Source organism: Callorhinus ursinus, unplaced genomic scaffold, assembly GCF_003265705.2.
Source record: "Callorhinus ursinus isolate GAN/ISIS: 27379988/994484 unplaced genomic scaffold, GSC_fseal_2.0 scaffold20, whole genome shotgun sequence".
Taxonomy (NCBI): Eukaryota; Metazoa; Chordata; class Mammalia; order Carnivora; family Otariidae; genus Callorhinus; species Callorhinus ursinus.
Window position 1 is genome coordinate 18516526 of NW_027397082.1, and position 20175 is coordinate 18536700.

At 43.9% G+C, this 20175-nt stretch overlaps 1 protein-coding gene across 6 annotated transcripts in view; it reads left to right on the forward strand.

Annotated features, from left to right (window-relative positions):
* The window catches only part of ARMH3 (armadillo like helical domain containing 3), a 182046-nt gene that overhangs the window by 160035 nt on the left and 1836 nt on the right, over positions 1–20175 (forward strand). For 5 of the 6 annotated variants that reach the window (XM_025880599.2, XM_073904278.1, XM_073904279.1 and 2 more), the window contains one exon: positions 17737–17853. In XM_025880599.2, coding sequence (XP_025736384.1) covers positions 17737–17853 — 117 coding nt within the window. Of the gene's footprint in view, positions 1–17736; positions 17854–20175 lie in introns of those variants that run through there. The other variant, XM_073904280.1, reaches the window with a different exon arrangement.

Genomic DNA, 20175 nt, shown 5'->3' on the forward strand with positions numbered 1-20175 from the left:
GAAATGTGCATCACATGAACTTCTGGTCTTCCTCAGGCAGGCTTCATTGCCAGTGAAGCTTCATTGGCAGTGCACAGAGGAATAGTGTTGCAGCTTATACGAATTCCAGTAGTTGTCAGCTTTTCCAGAGGTTACAGGAAACAGCAGCCCTTGCTTTCATGGTTTAATCTAAGAAGGATCCTTTGTTCCAATTATTAGATGAGAGTGTATAAGTAGGACTTCCCTCCTAGGTTTGTTTTTTAGCCACCTCCTTCCTTCCAAATAGATCTTTGGGAACTTTTGTTTTATTTCCACTGCAGCCGCTTCCTCGGGAGGTAGTTCAAAACTCTATCAGGTGTGCTAGAAAGAGCATGGTTTGCCACTCTGCTAACATCAGAGGCCAAAAATGTTGCCATGCAAACTTTTATCTGTTATAGGCTGTGCTAATTGGAAATGTTTTTTGCTAAATACCGTAACAGCACTTTGACCTTTTACGGTGATACTGTGCAAAGGAAGTTGCAATCTTAAAAATGACCCACTCAGCTAGAGGGAAACTGTGGGTAGCCCCCAACTGGGATTTCTGTTAAAAATTTCTGTCTTTTAGGGAGTGATAGATAAGTGAGGCCTGGCAGGGAGGCAGAGACCCATGTCACATTGCTGGTGAGCTAGGATTAGAGACAGTGTTTTCTCTCTCCCTCCCTGAGATGTGATGTTTCCAAACGAAGAAACCTCATGTGGGGAAGACAGAGACACCCTCCTCTTGGTTTGAGCTGGGAGAATTGTCCTCCCTACAATAAGCCACAGAGAAGGAGAAGGCCTGATGCGATATTTGTGTCATGATTCCCCCACCCCCATTATCTTGGCTGCCTCTTAGTGTGATTGCATGCCTTGCTTGTGGAGGGTAAGGGCCTGGACACGTTGGATCTGTAATTAGTGCAAAGAAAAGCTTCACAAGGGCTACCTAGGGCTTCAGCCAAATAAAGTCAGAGAGGTGGGGCAACTGCCCAGGGAAATTAAAGAAAGTCACTGTCACCACTCCTTTAACCAGCTGATGGCCTCTCACTAATCACCCACTGTGAGGTTCATTATCTGATCCACCTTGCTGAAGGGCAGAGCCAGTCTGTCAGATCAATAAATCTCAGGGTAGTGGAAAGCCCTTTAGTAGCAGGCTTGAAAGACATGAATGGACTGGGAGAATTGGCCAGCTTACATTGGTTCTGAAATTGAGTTTAGTCCTGAAGTATACAAGATGAAAATAGAAAGAGAAAAAAAGGGGGGGGGAATGTCTATGTATCATATGCAGGATGGCTGTATAGAGGAAACAGTTACCTTTTAAAAGGCATCTTTTTTTTTTTTTTAATCCTTAGAGATTTGTGACCACCTTTTGGATCCTAGATTCCAAACAATTATATTGGATGACTGTGCCCTGGAGAGAGATTCAGGTTATCTTGGATAGAAAGTCGCTGTAAGGGGCACCTGGGTGGCTCAGTCGGTTAAGCGTCTGCCTTTGGCTCAGGTCATGATCCCAGGGTCCTGGGATCGAGAGAGCCCCACGTCAGGCTCTCTGCTCAGCAGGAAGCCTGCTTCTCCCTCTGCCTCTCCCCCTGCTTGTGCTCGCTTTCTCTCTCTCTCTGTGTCAAATAAATAAAATCTTTAAAAAAGAAAGAAAGTCACTGTAAGCACACCAGTGCGAGGGAGGGTTGCTCACTCAATACGGTCTGATTTTGTTACCAGGTTGTTATTTGTTCTAGTTCCTGGGCTGTTGGCTTGTTTTCATTGTTTCAGCCAGTTTGGGCTAAAGTGTTTTGAAAAAGAACCAATTCTTACCTCTTAAGGAAGCTCTCAGAACCTCCTTGGTCTTAGAATTCTCTACTTCTGAGTGTCTTTGGTTAGTGCAGTAAGACAGGGAATATATGCCCTCGCCTCAAGTTCCCCAGATTCATTTTTTTCAGTGCAAAAGTACAGAAGTATCTGCTGTGTGCCAAGCCAGGGGCTATAAAAATGTAAAATTCATGCATGCCCATGAAGACTTCACAGTATAAGCATCAGCATCACTGCTTTCTTGCTTAGACCTTTGCTTATGTGTTCTCCTGTAGACCTCAGCTGATGTATGTGACATGCTTGCAGCAGCCTGACCTGACCCTTTAGAAACCTAAGATAAAACCTTCCTGGGGCGCCTGGGTGGCTCAGTTGGTTAAGCGCCTGCCTTTGGCCTGGGTCATGATCCCAGGGTCCTGGGATCGAGCCCTGCGTCGGGCTCAGTGGGGAGCCTGCTTCTCCCTCTCCCTCTGCAGCTCCCTCTGCTTGTGCTTTCTCTCTGTGACAAATAAATAAATAAAATCCTTAAAAATAAATAAATAAATCTTAAAAAAAAAGAAACTTAGATCATTGATTTTCTTATTTTCTTTTTATAAAAGATTTTATTTATTTGACAGAGAGAGACACAGCAAGAGAGGGAACACAGTAGGGGGAGTGGGAGAGGGAGAAGCAGGCTTCCCGCAGAGCAGGGAGCCCAACGTGGGGCTCAATCCCAGGACCCTGGGATCATGACCTGAGCCGAAGGCAGACGCTTAACGACTGAGCCACCCAGGCACCCCTGATTTTATTTTCTAATATAAAAATTTAATGCTATAAATTTCCCCTGTGTTAGCAACACTGCATAGATTTGGTATGCTGTGTTTTCATTTTCATTCATTTCACAGTATTTTCTCATTTCTTTAGTGATATTTAGAACTGTGTTGTTTCATTTCCATTTTGGGGGATTTTTTCAGATAAGTTTCTGTTATTAATTTCTTATTTTTCCCTGGTAGATAGAAAATATGATTGATTGATTTCATTCCTTTTAAATTTACTGAGATTTGTTTTATGATCTAGTATATGATCTATCTTGGTGAATGTTCTGTGTGCATTTTAAAAGAATATGTTCTCACCTTAAAAAAGAATATGTACTCTCCTGTTGAATAGTTTTCTATAAATGCCTTTAGGTCAGTCTGGTTAGTAATGTTGTTTAAATTTCTCTCTTCACTGATTTTCTGTCTTAATTGTTTTATCAGTTATGAGTATCAAAACTTATAACTGTAATAGTAGACTTTTTTATTTCTTCCTTCAGTTCTGTCAGTTTTGCTTCATTCAGAATTTTGAAGCTCTCTTATTAGGTGTGTGTGTGTATATATACATATATATACATATATATAATCATCTTTGTAATGAATGGACCCTTTTGTCATTGTGGAAATTTCACTCTTTACTCCTGATAGTATTCCTTGTTTTTTTTTTAAAGATTTTATTTATTTATTTGACAGAGACACAGCAAGAGAGGGAACACAAGCAGAGGGAGTGGGAGAGGGAGAAGCAGGCTTCCCGCAGAGCAGGGAGCCCGATGCGGGGCTCTATCCCAGGACCCTGGGACCATGACCTGAGCCAAAGGCAGACGCTTAACGACTGAGCCCCCCAGGCACACCGTACTCCATGTTTTGAAGTCTCCTTTGTCAGATATTACTATAGCAATTCTGTTTTCTTTAATTAGTGTCTTCAGAAGGATATCTTTCTCCATCTTTTCACTTTCAACCTGTATCTTTATATTTTAGGTGAATTTCCTTTAGAAGGTTCTTTGGATCTTAATTTTATGTCCAATCTGACAGTCTCTGTCTTTTGATTGAAGTGTTACATTTAATTTATCAGTATGACTGAGTTAAAATCTGCCATCTTGCCTTTTTTTTTGCTTTTTCTCCCACCTGTTCTTTATTCATTTTTTTTCTTTTCTGCCTTCTTTTGGATTAACTGGGTGTCTTTTAGTATATTTTATGTCCACTACTGACTTTTTAGCTGTACCTCTTCATTTATTTTTCGTTGTTGCTCTTTAACTTATCACAGCGTACCTTCAAAATAATGTTATATGACTTCATGTAACATGTAATAACCTTGCAATCATTTATTGCTATTTGCTCCATCCTGTCCTTTGTACTAGTGTTGTCATACATTTTTCTTCTAGGTTTTATAAATTTTCTTCCAGTTTTTATAAATACATTGCTATTATTACTATTATTTCTTAAACAGGAGAAAACCAAATTTAATAGTGTACATAGGTACATGAGGGAATGCACACAGACATGGGAATTCCCACATTGCTATTATTTTTTGCTTTAAAGAGTCAATTATCTTTTTCCTCATTTTAAAATTTATGTAAAAGTACTTTATATTTATCCATGTATTTGCCATTCCAGTGTCCATTCCTATTTATAGATCCAGATAATGTAATTTTCCTTCTGCCAAAAGGACTTCTTTTAACATCTCTTGTAGTGCAGCACTTTGGCAACATATTCTCTTAGATTGTTTGAAAAAATCTGTATTTCACCCTCATTTCTGAAAGATGTGTTTGCTGGATATAGAGTTCTAGCTTAACAGTAAATTTTGGGGGGCACAGATAGTATTTTGTTGTTTTCTGTTTATATAGTTTATGACAACAAATGTGAATTCTTCTCTTTTTTTCCTCTCTATATAATATATTCTTTCCCCTCTGGCTGCTTTTGATACTCTCTAACACTAATTCTCAGCAGTTTTATTATGTTGTGCTTTATATCTTCCATTTTGTTCCTTATTACATTCATGGATGTTTTTAAATACTTGAACAAATTTATAATAGCTCTTTTTATTTTAGGGAAGGGGCAGAGGGAGAGGAAGAGAATTTCTTTTTTTTAAGATTTTATTTATTTTAGAGAAAGAGAGTGTGTGCACAAGTGCACAAGGGAGCAGGGGGAGGGGGTAGAGGGGAAGGAAAGGAATAAGCAGACTCTGTGCTAAGCACTGAGCCTGACCTGGGACTTAATCTCAGGACCCGATCATGACCTGAGCTGAAATCAAGAATCAGATGACCCACCCACTGAGCCATCCAGTCACCCCAGAGAAAGAGAATCTTAGTAGGCTCCACGCTCAGCACATAGCCCAACACGGGGCTCAGTCTCACGACTGTGAGATCATGACCTGAGCCAAAATCAAGTCGGACTCTTAACCCACGGAGCCACCCAGGCTCCCCTATAAAAGCTCTTTAAATGTCCTTGCTTTTAATTCCAGTATCTCATTTCTGGGTCTGTTTCTTTTGACTAATGCTTCTTTTGGTTATGAGTCACATTTTCCTGTTTTTTACATGTCTGGTAATTTTTTATTGGATCCTAGGCATTGTGAATGTTATGTAGTTGAGTGCTAGATTTTGTTGTCTTTATTAAATAGTGTTGGACTTTGTTCAGGAAGGCAGGTAAATTCTTTCTGGAATAGCGTGGTCCGTTTGAAACTTCCTTTTTTGTTGTTGTTGTGATCTTTTTTTTTCATTTTTATAGAGATATGATTGACATACACCACTTAAAAGTTTAAGGTGTACAGCACAATGACATGACTTACGTATATTATGAAATGTTTACCACAGTAAGTTTAATGAACATCCAGCTCATATAGATACCAAAGAAAGGGCAAAATGTTTTTTTCCTTGTGATGAGAACTCTTAGGATTCATTCTTAACAACTTTCAAACATGCGATAGAGCAGTGTCAACTATAGTCAACATATCGTACGTTATATGATCAGTACTTATTTTATAACTGGAAGTTTGTTCCTTTTGACCAAATTCACCCATGAAACTTCTTTTTAATCTTTCTTTGGATAGGTTTAGAGTAGCCTTTACTCTAGGGCTAGTTTAGTTCCACTTCTAAGGTGGGACCATTCTGGGGTCTTTTAGGAATGCCGTAGGTATACCACAGGTACTTTTCATTCTGGTTGGTCAAAATTCAAATACTTCTCAGTCCCGTGTGAGCTTACGGATTCTCTTTTTTGGTCTGATCTGGTTGAGTTTTACCCTATACTTGCAATCCTTATTATCAGTGACAGATTCAGTGGGAACACTATGCAAATTTCTGAAACTCTTTTCTTTGCCTCACCACCTCCTCTGGTAATCTGCCTCACAAGTTCTAGCCACCTCTGTCTCCCCAAATTCCAGGGTGTCCTTAGCCCTGCAAGACCTTCATGCTCATCTTATGTTTTCTTTCTCTCGGGATACTGTCCTGCACTCCCTATTATCCAGTGTCTGAAGAGGGTTACGTCTTTCACAGTTCTCAGTTACTCCATCATGACTGAAAGTGGAAGTCGTGAACTACTTTAAAATATTACAACATACCTGGAGTTACTCAGCTGAATTTTTTAAATTTCACTCACTTTTCAGAGAAGCTTCCCTTGTATTAACTATTCACATATATTGTCCCATTTTACTTCATTCTCTTTCTTCCTCTTTCATTCAGTAGAAGGGAGAGTCTTGAATAGATAATGGAAGCTATATATATAGTGAGCATTTTAATATTCTTTTTTAAGATAATCCACTAAAAGATGTCACTTCCCTTTCCCCATTTTCCCCTTCTGTTCTTGGGCCCAGGTCCCAGAAGGACTTGCTTTTAAGCCCATTTACACAGGCTTACCCTCAAATCTCAAAACAACAAGGAGAACTGAAACGTGAAGCTCCTGCCTAGCTGACGTTTTGTCCTTTTAACTGTGTACTTGATCACTATGTCCCTTTTAGGCCATGTCTAAATGGAAAGGCTTTGCCCTCTATAAAAGAAGGTTAAGCAGATGGTATCTGAAGGAAGTAAACAGTCTTCTCTGGGTACTAGTTAGTCTTGGAGCTCCTGAACCTAATTGTTTCTTCTCCTCATCTTCTGATATGCAAATCTGTTAGGTAGAGTATGCAAAGTGCTAAAAATAGCTCAGCAAGACTTTGAACCTGGCTATTCAAAGAACACCGGGTGTATCTGCTTAGATTGTTTTGGACAGTTATCTAATGAGTATCCTGCACAGTTGAGCTGAATTTGTGCAGTTGAAATTCATTGCTAAATTGAACACACCTCAAAAGGACGTTTTAGAATGGGTCAAACCTGATTTGAGAAATTGAAGCTACAGATTTTGTGTTTGGGAAGTAAAGTAATATTCTTTCCCACCTTTTTAACCTTTTGCTCATCTTTTGTGCAGGGCTTATTTTTTTCAGTTTCAGGGCTGAGTCTAAGCAGTCTGCCCCTCAGGTGATAGGACCTGACAGAGCCTAAGCTGTCAGTGCCAGAGTCCCAGACCTGTCAGAGCTAATGGCCCTCCTGGTGGCTGCCATCTCAGGGGCCCTACTACACTGGTGGAAAATTTTGCACTCAGAAGTAACTGACACAGTAATGTAAAGTGGAGGAGATGGTGGACAAAATAAAAGAGATCTTGGATTCGTTAATTTTCCCTGTTTTAAAAAGTGTGACACTCTTTCAGCGGGGCCACTCATTCACTGGTCGGTTTTGAGCTGATTCCAAACCACACTAAGCACTGCTGGCTCCACCCTGTGTGTGCTTCTATCTGTGGGTATATCCTTCCAAGGTGGTTTATCTTGAGTCCCCATTTTGCTTGTTAACTCCTTAAAGGCAGGACTTGGCTCTGAGGGCTTTAGAAGCCTATCAGAATGCTGGGAAGAATGCTGGGTGTACTGTAATGGCCTAACTCTAATCTTATTGTGTGACCTTGATGAGAAATTCCTTTCCTTTTTGGTTGGGCCTGAGTGTTACTAAATTAGTCCACAAGCATGTTGAATGTTTACTGTTTCTTAGGACTCTGTTAGGCATTGTGGAAAATCTATAATGTAACACTGGGCCTCTTCCTTCAGGGTGCTGAGAATCTAGCTGTGACACAGTTTCAGTAAGGAAATCAGTGGTAGTAGCGCGTTTGTTTCTCCAGGAGAGGACCTGCCGCTCTGCCTGTCTACACACATTCTTTCCTCCACAGGAAATCCCTCTTTGGGAAGGCTATGGAAGACACATCTGTTCCAGAAAGTGGGGGAGGGGAGAGTTTGCTAATTTATGGCAAGACTTGGAATTTCAGGTTCCAAAAAGCAGTTATTTCTAATAATATTATAGTATATGTTATGGGGCGCCTGGGTGGCTCAGTCAGTTGAACATCTGCCTTCGGCTTGGGCCATAATCCCAGCGTCCTGGGATTGAGCCCCATATCAGGCTCGAGCCTGCTTTTCCCTCTGCTGTGCTCTCTTAAATAAAATAAAATCTTAAAAAAAAAAAAAGTGAAAGATTGTTAGAAAAAAATACACTATATGTTAATTAATTGAATTTAAATTAAAGAAAACAAAAGCAGTTATTCATGGAGTTATATTAAAATGAAAGAGAATCCTAATAATGTAAAGCACTCTGTGTTGTCAAGTAGTATGATTGGCACTTTATATCTGTTGCCTTATCTAATCCTCACAACCACTTCTCTATGAAGAACATTATTATACTCCTCATTTTACAGATGAGGAAACTGAGGCTCCCCCAGGCTAACTTGCTAGTAAGTGGTGGAGCTAGGATGAGTTCAGGCAGGCTGACTCTAGAGCCGTACTCTTTTTTTTTTTAATTCCAGCATAATTAACATACAGTGTTATTTAGTTTCAATTGTACACTATAGTGACTCAGCAATTCCATGCATTACTCAGTGCTCATCATCAAGATAAATGTCCTCTAGGGCGCCTGGGTGGCTCAGTCGGTTGTGCATCTGTCTTCAGCTCAGGTCACGATCCTGGAGTCCTAGGATCGAGCCTCGCAGTGGGCTCCCCACTCAGTGGGGAGTCTACTTCTCCCTTTGACCCTCCCCCCTCTCCTGCTTTCTCTCTCTCACACTCTCGTCTCTCAAATAAATGAATAAAATCTTAAAAAAAAAAAGATAATTGTCCTCTTAATCCCCTTATATCTCACCCATCCCCGACCCACCTGTGCTCCAGCAACCACCAGTTTGTTCTCTCTAGTGAGGAGTCTGTTTTTTGGTTTGTCTCTCTTTTTTCCTTTAATCGTTTTTTTCTTGTGTTTCTTAAATTCCATATGAGAGTGAAATACAGCCATATTTCTGACTATGTTCTTTTGAAAATTAGTAGCTATTGGTTGAAACTCTTTTTCAGGGCCCGAGTACAACTAGACCCGGTACTGATCCATCATGATGAACATCTTTGCAGTGCTTCTTGCTTAGCTAGTTCTGGATTTGGAAGAATAAATTTGGATTAGGGAGGAGGAGGAATTGTCTTTTTGCTTCTTTATCACCCGAATTCTGCTTCCATGCAGTCCAGCGCCTGACCAGAGCACCAGTTACCTGTGGGATTGCCACTGAGAGGCTGTCCTTACACTGGTGAAATCGCAAGGTTAGGGACAGGTCTTTATTGCTTCTGGGGGAAGAAAGGCTTGTTCCTCACTGAGAGACACATCACCAGTTCTGGGGAAGGTCTGGTTTGGGGAGAGTACAAGAAAGATGGGTGGCTACACAGATTACGTCCTTTCAGAGAAAAAAGGAAGGATCAGACCTGCAATTTCTCTTCAGTCTCTTGCCAAAGTTTACAGAGCATTTCAGCCCTATAACAGATTAAGAGAAGGGAGCTAGGCAGTGCCTTGAGTAGGTCATTCTCATTTTTAGAGGAAAGGGTATCTTCCTTTGAGTTTCAGGAAGTTTACTGGGTAGAAGGAAAATGTTTTCAGACTTCCTGGCTGACTTAGTGTGTTCTTCCAGGGACAATGAAAGGAAGATCTCAGTCTGCATTTACCATAAAAACTGGCTGCAGCTACTTGGCCACTCGTCTACCCTCTAGCAGTCCATTTGCCACTGACTGTTGTTGAAGGCCTACTCTGCTCAGCACTATTTCTTTAGAGATAGGACATTATGCTAGAGCAATGAACAGTTTAGACAGGTGGCATGGAGAGCAAACCTTTTTAGTCTAATCTTTTTGGTTCTCTGGGCACCAGGATAGGTTTGTCCCAAAGGTGGAACCATTGCAAGGGATGAATTTCATTTCCCAACAACTTGCCATGGACCAAATTCTTTCATTATTGATATGTCATCAGCTCGTAGAATAAGCAGTACCTGGTCAGCTCTCTCAAACCCTGAGAGAGAGAAGCAAAGGCAATATGCAGAGTTACGCCTGGTGATGCTCTTGTTTGTGGTTTCAGAGCCTGATCTTTCAAGCTGTCTTTTCCTACCTTATAGAAAAAAAATGGAGCCAAAAAAATCATAGTCTCTAACTAGTGAATAAACATCTGAAATAGAGCAAATAGCCAGAGTACAGTGGGAGAGATAGATGGAGATTATCATGAAAATCCTCTAAAAAGCCTTTATCATCTTTCCTCCTTATAATTACTCTATCTGTTTCAAATCATCCAGAGATTAATTTTCCTATGATAGGGGTTTGGGAGGGTAAAAGCAGAAGGGCATGGAAGTGGGAATGGAGTAGTTACAGTCTCTTTCAGAGAATGGAAAATTGGCCTTGAGGTATGAGCATTCATTGTAGAATGTATTTTGGGGCCCCTGAGTGGCTCAGTCGGTGAATCCCAGGACTCTTGATCTCGGAGTCATGAGTTTGAGCCCCATGTTGGCCATAGAGCTTACTTTAAAAAGAAGGGGAGAGGTCACATTGTAGAAGGTATTCATTGAATCTTTTTTTTTTTTTTAAGATTTTATTTAGGGATGCCTGGGTGGCTCAGTTGGTTAAGTGACTGCCTTTGGCTCAGGTCATGATCCCAGGGTCCTGAGGTTGAGCCCTACATTGGGCTCCCTGCTCAGCGGGAAGCCTGCGTCTCTCTTTCCCACTCCCCCTGCTTGTGTTCCCTCTCTCGCTGTCTCTCTCTCTCTCTCTCTCTCTCTGTCAAATAAATAAATAAAAATCTTAAAAAAAAAGGATTTTATTTATTTGAGAGAGAGCAGGCATGAGTGGCGGGGAGGGGGACGGGGAGAGGGAGAAGCAGACTCCCTGCTGAGCAGGGAGCCCAACGTGGACTTTATCCCAGGACCCTGAAATCACAACCTGAGCCAAAGGCAGATGCTTAACCGACTGAGCCACCCAGTTGCCCCTCATTGAATCTTTTTAACACCCCGAGTCCCAAGCCTGGAGACCACCTGATGGCTGCAGCCAAAGAAGCCCATGAAAGATTAAAGACCTTTGTACTTCAAGCTTCTAAATGAGTACTAAATAATTAAAATAGCAACCTAGGGGCACCTGGGTGGTGGTCGGTTGAGTGTCCAACTCTTAGTTTCGGCTCAGATCATGATCCTCAGGGTCCTGAGAGTGAGCCCTGTGTGGGCTCTGTGCTCAGTGAGAGTCTCTCTCCTTCTCCCTCTGCCCCTCATGCTTGTGTTCTCTCTCTCTCTTTCTAAAATAAAAATAAAAATAATAAAAATAAAATAGCAACCCAAAATAGATTTTGCTGATAATGAGTTTGGAGTTTGGAGTGGTCTGTACAGTTTTGGTGATAGTTGATACCAACTACAGCAGGGCTGAGCAGGATCTTCAGCTGCTATTGGTGGAAATTGACAAGTCCTGGAGCCCTGAGGGACCTGGTAGTAATGAAAACTTAAGCATCGGGCACCTGGGTGGCTCATTTGGTTAAGCGACTGCCTTCGGCTCAGGTCATGATCCTGGAGTCCCGGGATCGAGTCCCACATCGGGCTCCCTGCTCAGCAGGGAGTCTGCTTCTCCCTCTGACCCTCCCCCCTCTCATGTGCTCTCTCTCTCATTCTCGCTCTCAAATAAATAAATAAAATCTTAAAAAAAAAAAAAGAAAAGAAAACTTAAGCATCAAACCAGGCCTTCACCAGATTACCTTTCCAGCTCTCTACAGATCATGCTTCCCACTTCTTAGGAGTGAGTTTGAATTCCTTGAATGTTTGTTCTCTGAAAAATTAAGCTTAGCCTGTAAAGTAAGGAATGTGCCCCAGGGGTACCTGGGTGGCTCAGATGGTTAAGCGTCTGCCTTCAGCTCAGGTCATGATCCCGGGGTCCTGGGATCGAGTCCCACATGGGTTCCCTGCTCCTTGGGAGCCTGCTTCTCCCTCTGCCTCTCTCTCTCTGTCTCTCATGAATAAATAAATAAAATCTTTAAAAAAAAAAAAAAAGGAATGTGCCCCAGGTTAAACTAGCTTGCCAATATAGGAAGAGCACTGGATTGGGAGTCAGAAGACTCTCTTGTCTAATTCCAGCTTTGTGTTTTTGGGTACTTTACAATCTTTCTGGACATCTGTTTCTTCAACTGTGAAATGAGGGCCATGGATTAGGTAGGTGATTTCAAAGGTTCCTTCCAGAACTATTATTTCTATGGTTCTGTCCCCATAGTAACACTTTGGCAAAAAGAGGTATGGTTGCCTTCCATATCACTCTCCTTATATATTAGTGAGAGCTCCAGACTTCCTGGCCACCATTTCACCACCTCATTCATCTTATTCGAATGCATCAAGTATTTCCTATTTCCATTTCTTTTTTTGTTTCAATCTCATTAGCCGTCATTCATTGGCACCTTCTGTTGGCTACATGATTTATATTTTTATGTTTATTTCATGTATTATCTCTAATCTTCATAATATTATTAAGAAATTGTATGATGACTGTTGTACTGATAAAAAAACTAAAGCTTAGACAGGTCAAGGTCATATAAATGCTAGATGATGCTGCCAAGATAGGAACCCAGGTTTCTCTAACTCTGTAGCCTCTTTCTATTACATCCCACTGCAGTCTTGATAGATTCCATGTTTATTTCCTCTTCTATAAGAAGTCTCTATTGTCATCTTGTGCTTCATCCTCATTTGGCTGCCTGTCTTCTAGGGAAAGCCGTATATGTTACCCAGGCTGGACATGGGCTGGTTGCAGCCTTATATACTCTCCCCAAATAGGTTATACTGTAGATGTCAGTTCCTCTTGAGAAGGTAATGAACATAAGTTTGCTGTCATGTCACATCCTATTACTTAGTTGTCTGCTAATTCTCCTTCTGGGAATTCAGTACCTCAGAGATTTGAGACTAAGCAATTTTTCAGGCACAAGGCATAGACCTCTGACATCAAGATTGGATAGCCATTTGCCAAGAACTTTTCCATTGGTGATTCTCCTTCGCTGCTATCTTTAGGCTAGAAGTTACTTCCCATTTCAAAGGCTCTGCTAAAAAAAAAATAAAATAAAAAATGGGGCACAGGCTACTGAATAGTCTGTGGGTAATGCCTATTGTATGTGCTTGGGCAAAGGTCTGTGTGTCTGAAACTTTATCAGCAATTTTGAACTAACTTTTTTTTTTTTAAAGATTTTATTTATTTAATTGACAGAGAGAGAGAGAGAGACAGAGAGAGAGGGAACACAAGCGGGGGGAGTGGGAGAGGGAGAAGCAGGCTTCCCACCGAGCAGGGAGCCCGATGCGGGACACGATCCCAGGACCCTGGGATCATGACCGGAGCCGAAGGCAGTCGCTTAACCAACTGAGCCACCCAGGCGCCCCAAACTAACTTTTTTTTAAATAACAAACTTTGTGCACTGGGATCTTTCTCCCTCCTGATCCTGATATGGCCAGGAGCTTGACAACCTGTATTATGCAAAACTGACCTCTCTGGGCATCTCTGCTCAGTTTTTCTTTAACCTGTATTCTCTTGCATTACACCAAGATTGTTAAACAGTGGGTACTGGACACTCTTTGACTTCTGGCTAATGCATTGCCAGATACACTCAAGATAGTGGGGTCATTATGGAAGCCTGCTTTCATATTGAATAGAGAAATTAGGTTTCTTCTTTACTAGAATCTGAATGAAGATGTGCAAGGCCCTATCTCCTGGCTTATGGTTAGAACTATTTGGAGATACCAGAAAGAACTTTTCATTGTAAAATTAGTAACCATTTACTGACTATTCCTTATGTGCCAGACATTGGACCATCATCTCATATCATCCTTATATCAGCTTTATAAGCTTATAGTATAGGTGGTGTTATCCCCATTTTACATATAAGAAAACTGAGGTTCAAAGAGATTAAGTAATGTGTTTAAGTTTACATAGCTCACTAGTGGTTGATATGGGACCAAAATTTATGTCTCTCTGACCTTAAAGCCTATGTCAGGCCCTTCTCTAGAGACCTCAGGAGGGGTTTAGGTCCCTACCCCGCTCCCAGTTTGTTCTTCCCTCACCTGAGACAGAGTGTTTCAAGGCAAAGAAGAGGGCATATGATCTTTAAAAAGGAGGCCATTTGTGTCTTCCACTTAAATCCAGAAGATGTTCCTTTGTGGTGAAGAATTATTTATACACATAGGTTCTTTGGGTTAGTTTGAAATAGGTAAGTACTTCCTGGGCTGTGAAGACAGTTCCTCTTGAGTCCCTGGAGCTGTCCAGATAGCTGTGTAGTCATTGGGATGATAATGTTTTTATCAGTTGTATGTTACTTTCAGGAATCAAAACGTTTATTCCCATGTCCTTTTAGGAAGGTGACTTCAAATTCCATTTTATAGGGATGCCTGAGTGGTTGAGTCAGTTGAGTGTCTGCCTTCAGCTCAGGTCATTATCCCGGAGTCCCGGGATCAAGTCCTGCATCAGGCTCCCTGCTCAGCCTGCTTCTCCTTCTGCCCCTCACCCCACTCATGCTCTCTCTTTCTCTCTCAAATAAATAAATAAAAATCTAAAAAAAAATCATTTTATAGAGAGAGACAGGCTGAGGCTCAAAGAGGTTAGGTAAATTGTCTGAGATCCATAGTAAGAGTGGTATGTGCTATGGTGAGCGCTGTGAATTTTAAGACTGATGAATCACAGACCTGTACCCACATACATTATATGTTAATAAAAAAGAAAAGAGTGGGATTCCCAATTAAGTTCTCTTTCTATTAGGTCCTTTGCCAGGACCCAGGCTTCTGTCTACTGAGGGCCATATGTGGGGGTGTGAGGACTCCTTAGAGAGCCTATGGCTTGTTGATGTTTTTCTGCTTTTGGAGCTGCCTTGAGCTGAGGTTGTTCTAGGAAGCCCATAAGCGCAACCACCTGATGACAGAAGGTGGGCTTGCACTTGGGAGATGGAAGCCAGAGACTGCAAATTGTGGTAAAACCTAAGATAGAAGCACTCTGGGAGATTGCCTTTTGCCTGAGTACTGCCCTTTGCCATGTCCCAGGCCAGTGTGGAATGTGAAGCCCAAATGAGCTATGTTCCTAGAGTCTGAAGCTACAGAAAGCAAAGTCCTAGAATAGGAAGGTAGCCCTACTGCTCCAGAGTCCCAAGTGGCCTAGGGCCCAGACCTGAACTTATCTCCTGGGAATTTAAGAGAGGTGAATAGGGTGGGAGATGGAAGAGGCTGAGTGAACTGAAGGGCAGCTTACCTGTGGGTAAAAAAAGAAGAAAGGAAGTAAGGCCTGGATAAGAGGAGAGCTGAGATCATGCACTAAGTCCATCCAGGCCTCTGGTTTCCTTCCAAGGAACTGATAGCTCAAGGACCTTCTCTGCTTTCACCTCCCTTAAAGAAACGGAACTAAATTCTTCTGACAAAAGCCAAATTTGTTGGGAAATGAAAAATCCCTGTTCTGAGTGAGATCTTAGACCTTCCACTTGGCTGTGGCAAGAGGAGAAAGCCCAGGTAATCAGGGCAGCATGGCCTGAGGCCTGAGGCTCTCAGGATGTAGCGTCTTTCCTTTTTTTTTTTTTTTTTTTTTAAAGATTCCACCCATTTATTTGACAGAGAGAGACACAGTGAGAGAGGGAACACAAGCAGGGGGAGTGGGAGAGGGAGAAGCAGGCTTCCCGCTGAGCAGGGAGCCCAATGCAGGGCTCGATCCCAGGACCCTGAAACTATGACCCGAGCCGAAGGCAGACACGTAACAACTGAGCCACCCAGGGGCCCCAGGATGTAGCATCTCTTGACAGGCTGCACCTTCTCAGAATTGGCTTTAGCATGGTATTTGTTTTAACCTGATATCCCTTAGGGAAGGCTGAGCCCAGGATGCTGGGTCATAGGCATTGCTGAGGCTGCCCAGAGTTCAGGGTTAGGGAATGCATGTATTATTCTGTTCTGTCTGGTTCCTGCTGGTTCCATCTTGGAGGAATTTTGCTGTTTTCGGGGTTTGAGACATTCGCTTCTGGGCCAAGACCTTGGCTATAGATATCTCAGCTGCAAGCACAGCCCACATGCATGAAAGGGCTGGATTACTTTGTGGGTGACTGCCATTGCTGAGTACTGGTCCTCCTGCTGACAGAGCTGACAAATGGAACTAGAAGGAAAGGCGCCAGCCAAAAATAGGGTCTGTGGGACATAGCCAGGCAGAGGGACCTTGAGGAGCTGAGTGTCTGGAGGAAAGGAGACTGAGCCTGGAGCCTAGGCCAGACCTTTGCCCTAGCTGTCCCTTCCCCCTCAAACTCGAGGACACAGCCTTCCCTGTGTTCGCCATCATTACTCTCCCCTCAGAAATTCTTGGCAGGCAGAAAGAAGTATTTGCTACCAAGAGAAGTATGTCCTGACACAAGACTGAATTGGTGAGAACAGCCTAGAGGTACTTTGTGCCCCTCAGGAGGCCATCTTCAATCCCTTTCACCAGTCCTGACTCTAGCTTATTCTCTTCACCCCTACCTTCTGTTAGAATTAAGCCTCACAATGGGACTCCTGGGTAGCTCAGTCGGTTGAGTGTCTGCCTTCAGCTCAGGTCATGATCCCAGGGTCCTGGGATCAAGTCCTGCATTGGGCTCCCTGCTCAGCGGGAAGCCTGCTTCTCCTTCTGCCTACCACTCCCCCTGCTCATGCTCTCTCTCTCTCTCTCCCCCTCTGGCAAATAAATAAATAAAATCTTAAAAAAAAAAAAAAAAGAATTAAGCCTCACTTATTCCTCCCAAGTTCCTACTGAGCTGGGAGCTCTCCATGACGTCGTAGACTTCGCTCCCTAGTCAGATCAAGTTACAAAATAGCTAGCACCCAAATTACCACAGTCAACAGTCATTCCCTCTCCTGGTCTCTCCTTTCTGCCCAGCTCACTTCTATATTGATGTAGTGCCTTTACCCCTAAGTGTCCTTGCCTTTATTTAATTCATGGTCTTAACAACTGAAGTCACATCAGAACTTCCTTTTGGAACCACGGAGATCCAAGGTTCCTGGAGTCAGTGGAGGTCTGAATCCACCCCCCATAGAAAGTTAGAGAACGGGGAGAGACCCGTCATCAGAACAAAAGATGCAGTCAGCTCTAGCTTAGTCAAGAAAGTGTCCCCTACATCCCAAGGCTGGAAGGCCCAAAAGTTCGATCCAGGCAATGGATGGGAAGACTGAGTTGGAATGGAGAGATGAAAACAAGTGGCAGATGGTGCTGAGGAACATCCCGGGACTGAAGAAATGTGGTTCCCAGAAAGGGAAAAAGGAGACACTGGGAAAGTCTTACTCAGCAACTGTGACAACCTGGCCAAAGAAAGCTGCAAGATATGGCTGAGAACACATTTATGGTATCAGGGTGCTGCTGGCTTAGACACTCACTGTTCTGTCACTTCTTCTCGTGCTCTTTTACCATATCCAGAGTAAACAGCCTTGGTGGCCAGGAGGGATGGGTCAGGAAAAGCCAGGAATAGAAGAGATTAGAAAATGGTCCCAGAGGGTGCCTGGGTGGCTCAGTCGGTTAAACCTCTGCCTTCGGCTCAGGTCATGATCCCAGGGTCCTGGGATCGAGCCCTACATCGGGCTCCCTGCTCAGAGGGAAGCCTGCTTCTCCCTCTCCCTCTGCTGCTCCCCCTGCTTGTGCGCCTGCTAGCTCTGTCAAATAAATAAATACAATCTTTTTAAAAAAATGGTCCCAGAAACTTGAGGAATTGCTCTCTGAGGCCAGACTTTTTTCTGGGTGATAAATAGTGAGCATAGTCTATGGAGAGACTGAATCTAACCCACAAGGGCAGCAGGAGGGGTGTGGGCACCGAGTGACCTAGGGTTTGAATGGCCTAAGTCCTGCCTGGCCCTTGACCTCCCCCAGGTGCTGGAGGTAGTACGAGCCAACTATGACACGCTCACACTAAAGCTGCAGGATGGCCTGGACCAGTATGAGCGCTACTCGGAGCAGCACAAGGAAGCTGCCTTCTTCAAAGAGCTGGTGAGTCTGCTCTGCCTCCATCTCTGCCTATGTCTCTTGAGGGCCGTTTCCCAGCCAGTGGGTTATACTGTGCAGCCGGGCATCTAGGGAACAACCACAGTTTGCCAAAGGCTGATGAAGTAAGACTTGAGGGGTCTGCTGAGATTGGGTGTGGAACTTCTCTTCCAAAGCAGCCCAGGACCAGGCGGTGAGAGAAGATACTCCCCAGGGTACTGGTGCCAGGCGGGCAAGGGTGAGGGTTAAGGTTCTCTGAGGCAGCATTGCCTGTCCATCTCTCTTCTGCAGCCATGGAGACAGCCCTTGAACAGCTCCAGCTGGGCCTGGGGTTTGACGTGTGTTCCCCATGGCAGCTCTGGCTCATTACTCCTTATCCTGTCCTCCAAGCAACTAATGAGAGTCATTGATTCTTCTCCTCCTTATGCAACACTTCTTCCTAAATTCCTAACCGGCTTCTGGTCTGAGTGCCCTCCCAGTCTAGTTCTCCAGTCTTCACTCCCTACCCCCACCCCACTTTCCAGTCACTCAGCTTCCTGCAGCCCCCTCCCGTGGCCACCTGGAGCCAGTGAACATTTGCTCTGCCTCCTACCCCACCCCCGAGTCAGCACTGCCACAGAACCTGGCTCTCCCTGTTGATGGTCTCTCTCGTGCCCTGTGCTCAGAGCTGCTCTCGGAAAAAGCTAGACCTGCCTGTCAGTCCTGCCACTCCACCTGCCTGGTTGTAAATGAACATTGTGGCTGGGGGCTGAGACCAGGACACACTATACCTCCTTCCCATAGTTCAGCCCTCGTGCTGCTGGGGTAGAACGCACCTCAGCCCAGCTTTTACTCCCCCCTGCCATGTTTGTGATGAAGGTGCTGGATTGTAGATTATCTGTCTTGTGCTAAACACAGTCCAGCTCTGACCCTGATGTGAGATTCCTGAGATTTTGGACTTCCCCAGGGTGAGGAAGATCTGCTCTGCAAGTGAGTGAGTTGGGAACAGGGGGAAGCCATTAATATAAAGAGAGCAGAGGGGCGCCTGGGTGGCTCAGTCGTTAAGCGTCTGCCTTCGGCTCAGGTCATGATCCCAGGGTCCTGGGATCGAGCCCCACATCGGGCTCCCTGCTCAGCGGGAAGCCTGCTTCTCCCTCTCCCTCTCCCGCTCCTCTTGCTTGTGTTCCCTCTCTCGCTGTGTCTCTCTCAGTCAAATAAAATCTTTAAAAAAAAATAATAAGAAATAAAGAGAGCAGATTCAAGCATCTTTATAGGGTGCATGGCAAGTCTTTAAGTTGATGTGGGGGTTTTACTAGGGGTGCAGACTTCACAAAGAGAGTAGGACATTGGAGATGAAAAGACTGTGGAGGAGAGAGTTAGGGGAGCTCTGTCTCAGGCCCTTTGGTACTAGCCACGCCTGACTCAGTTCTCCTTGTATCTATACCTCTGACACAAGGGAGCAAAGGGGGTCTGGTCTGACTCGGAGCTAATGACCTTGAGCTGCCTGCTGGTTGCCATGCTGCCCTTTTCTCTGCCTCCTGCCTAATGACTTCATTACATTTCCCATAGCTAAGCAGAAATTGGAGGAAAGCTCCCTGGTCTTTGAGGCCCAGGGTAGATATATATGCTTTTTCTCCTTTTTCCCCCACTTTGTCTCTCATACACCATTCACTTCTATTTCCCATGAATGATGCTCCTTTGAGAGTGCGATGGATTCCTCCTAGAACCCACTCAGAGTAGGAAGTTTGGCCCTTTGACTCCATCTCCACGGGTCCTTTTCCCACTGATACGGGCAACCCTTCGGCAAGGGTCTCAGTCTATGGGGAGAAAGCATGTGAGGGGAGCAGTGGGCACACAGCAGGGATATGCCCCAGTCTTTTCTCTAAAGCAGGGGGGCTTCTTTGTGGTATGGAAAGAGTGCTGGACTGGGAGTTAAACCTGGGTCCTGCTTCCAAGCCTGGGTCTCACAAGCTGTATGACCTGCTTCAGGTCATTGGCCTCCTTTGGATCATACTCCTGCCATCTATGCCAGACAGGGGCTGCATCTCTAGGTGTTCTTTCCAACCCAGAAAAGTAGATAAATAGAAAGAGTGAGAAGATCAGAAGTGCATTCTCTGGCCTCATTTTCTCCTCCTCTATCAGACCACTGATCAGACCAGTCCTCCTCTGCATGGCCAAGGCAAAGACAAAGGCCTGAGCTCACCCTCCTTCCCTGTCTGTGCTTACCTCTACCTCTTCAGGTGCCCAGATGCTCTTCTCACATCCACTAAAGTTTCTGTCTCTCGGCCCCTCTTTTTTCCTTCCACTTATACATAACTGTTTGCTGATTTGCCTGCAGAAATGATAGCC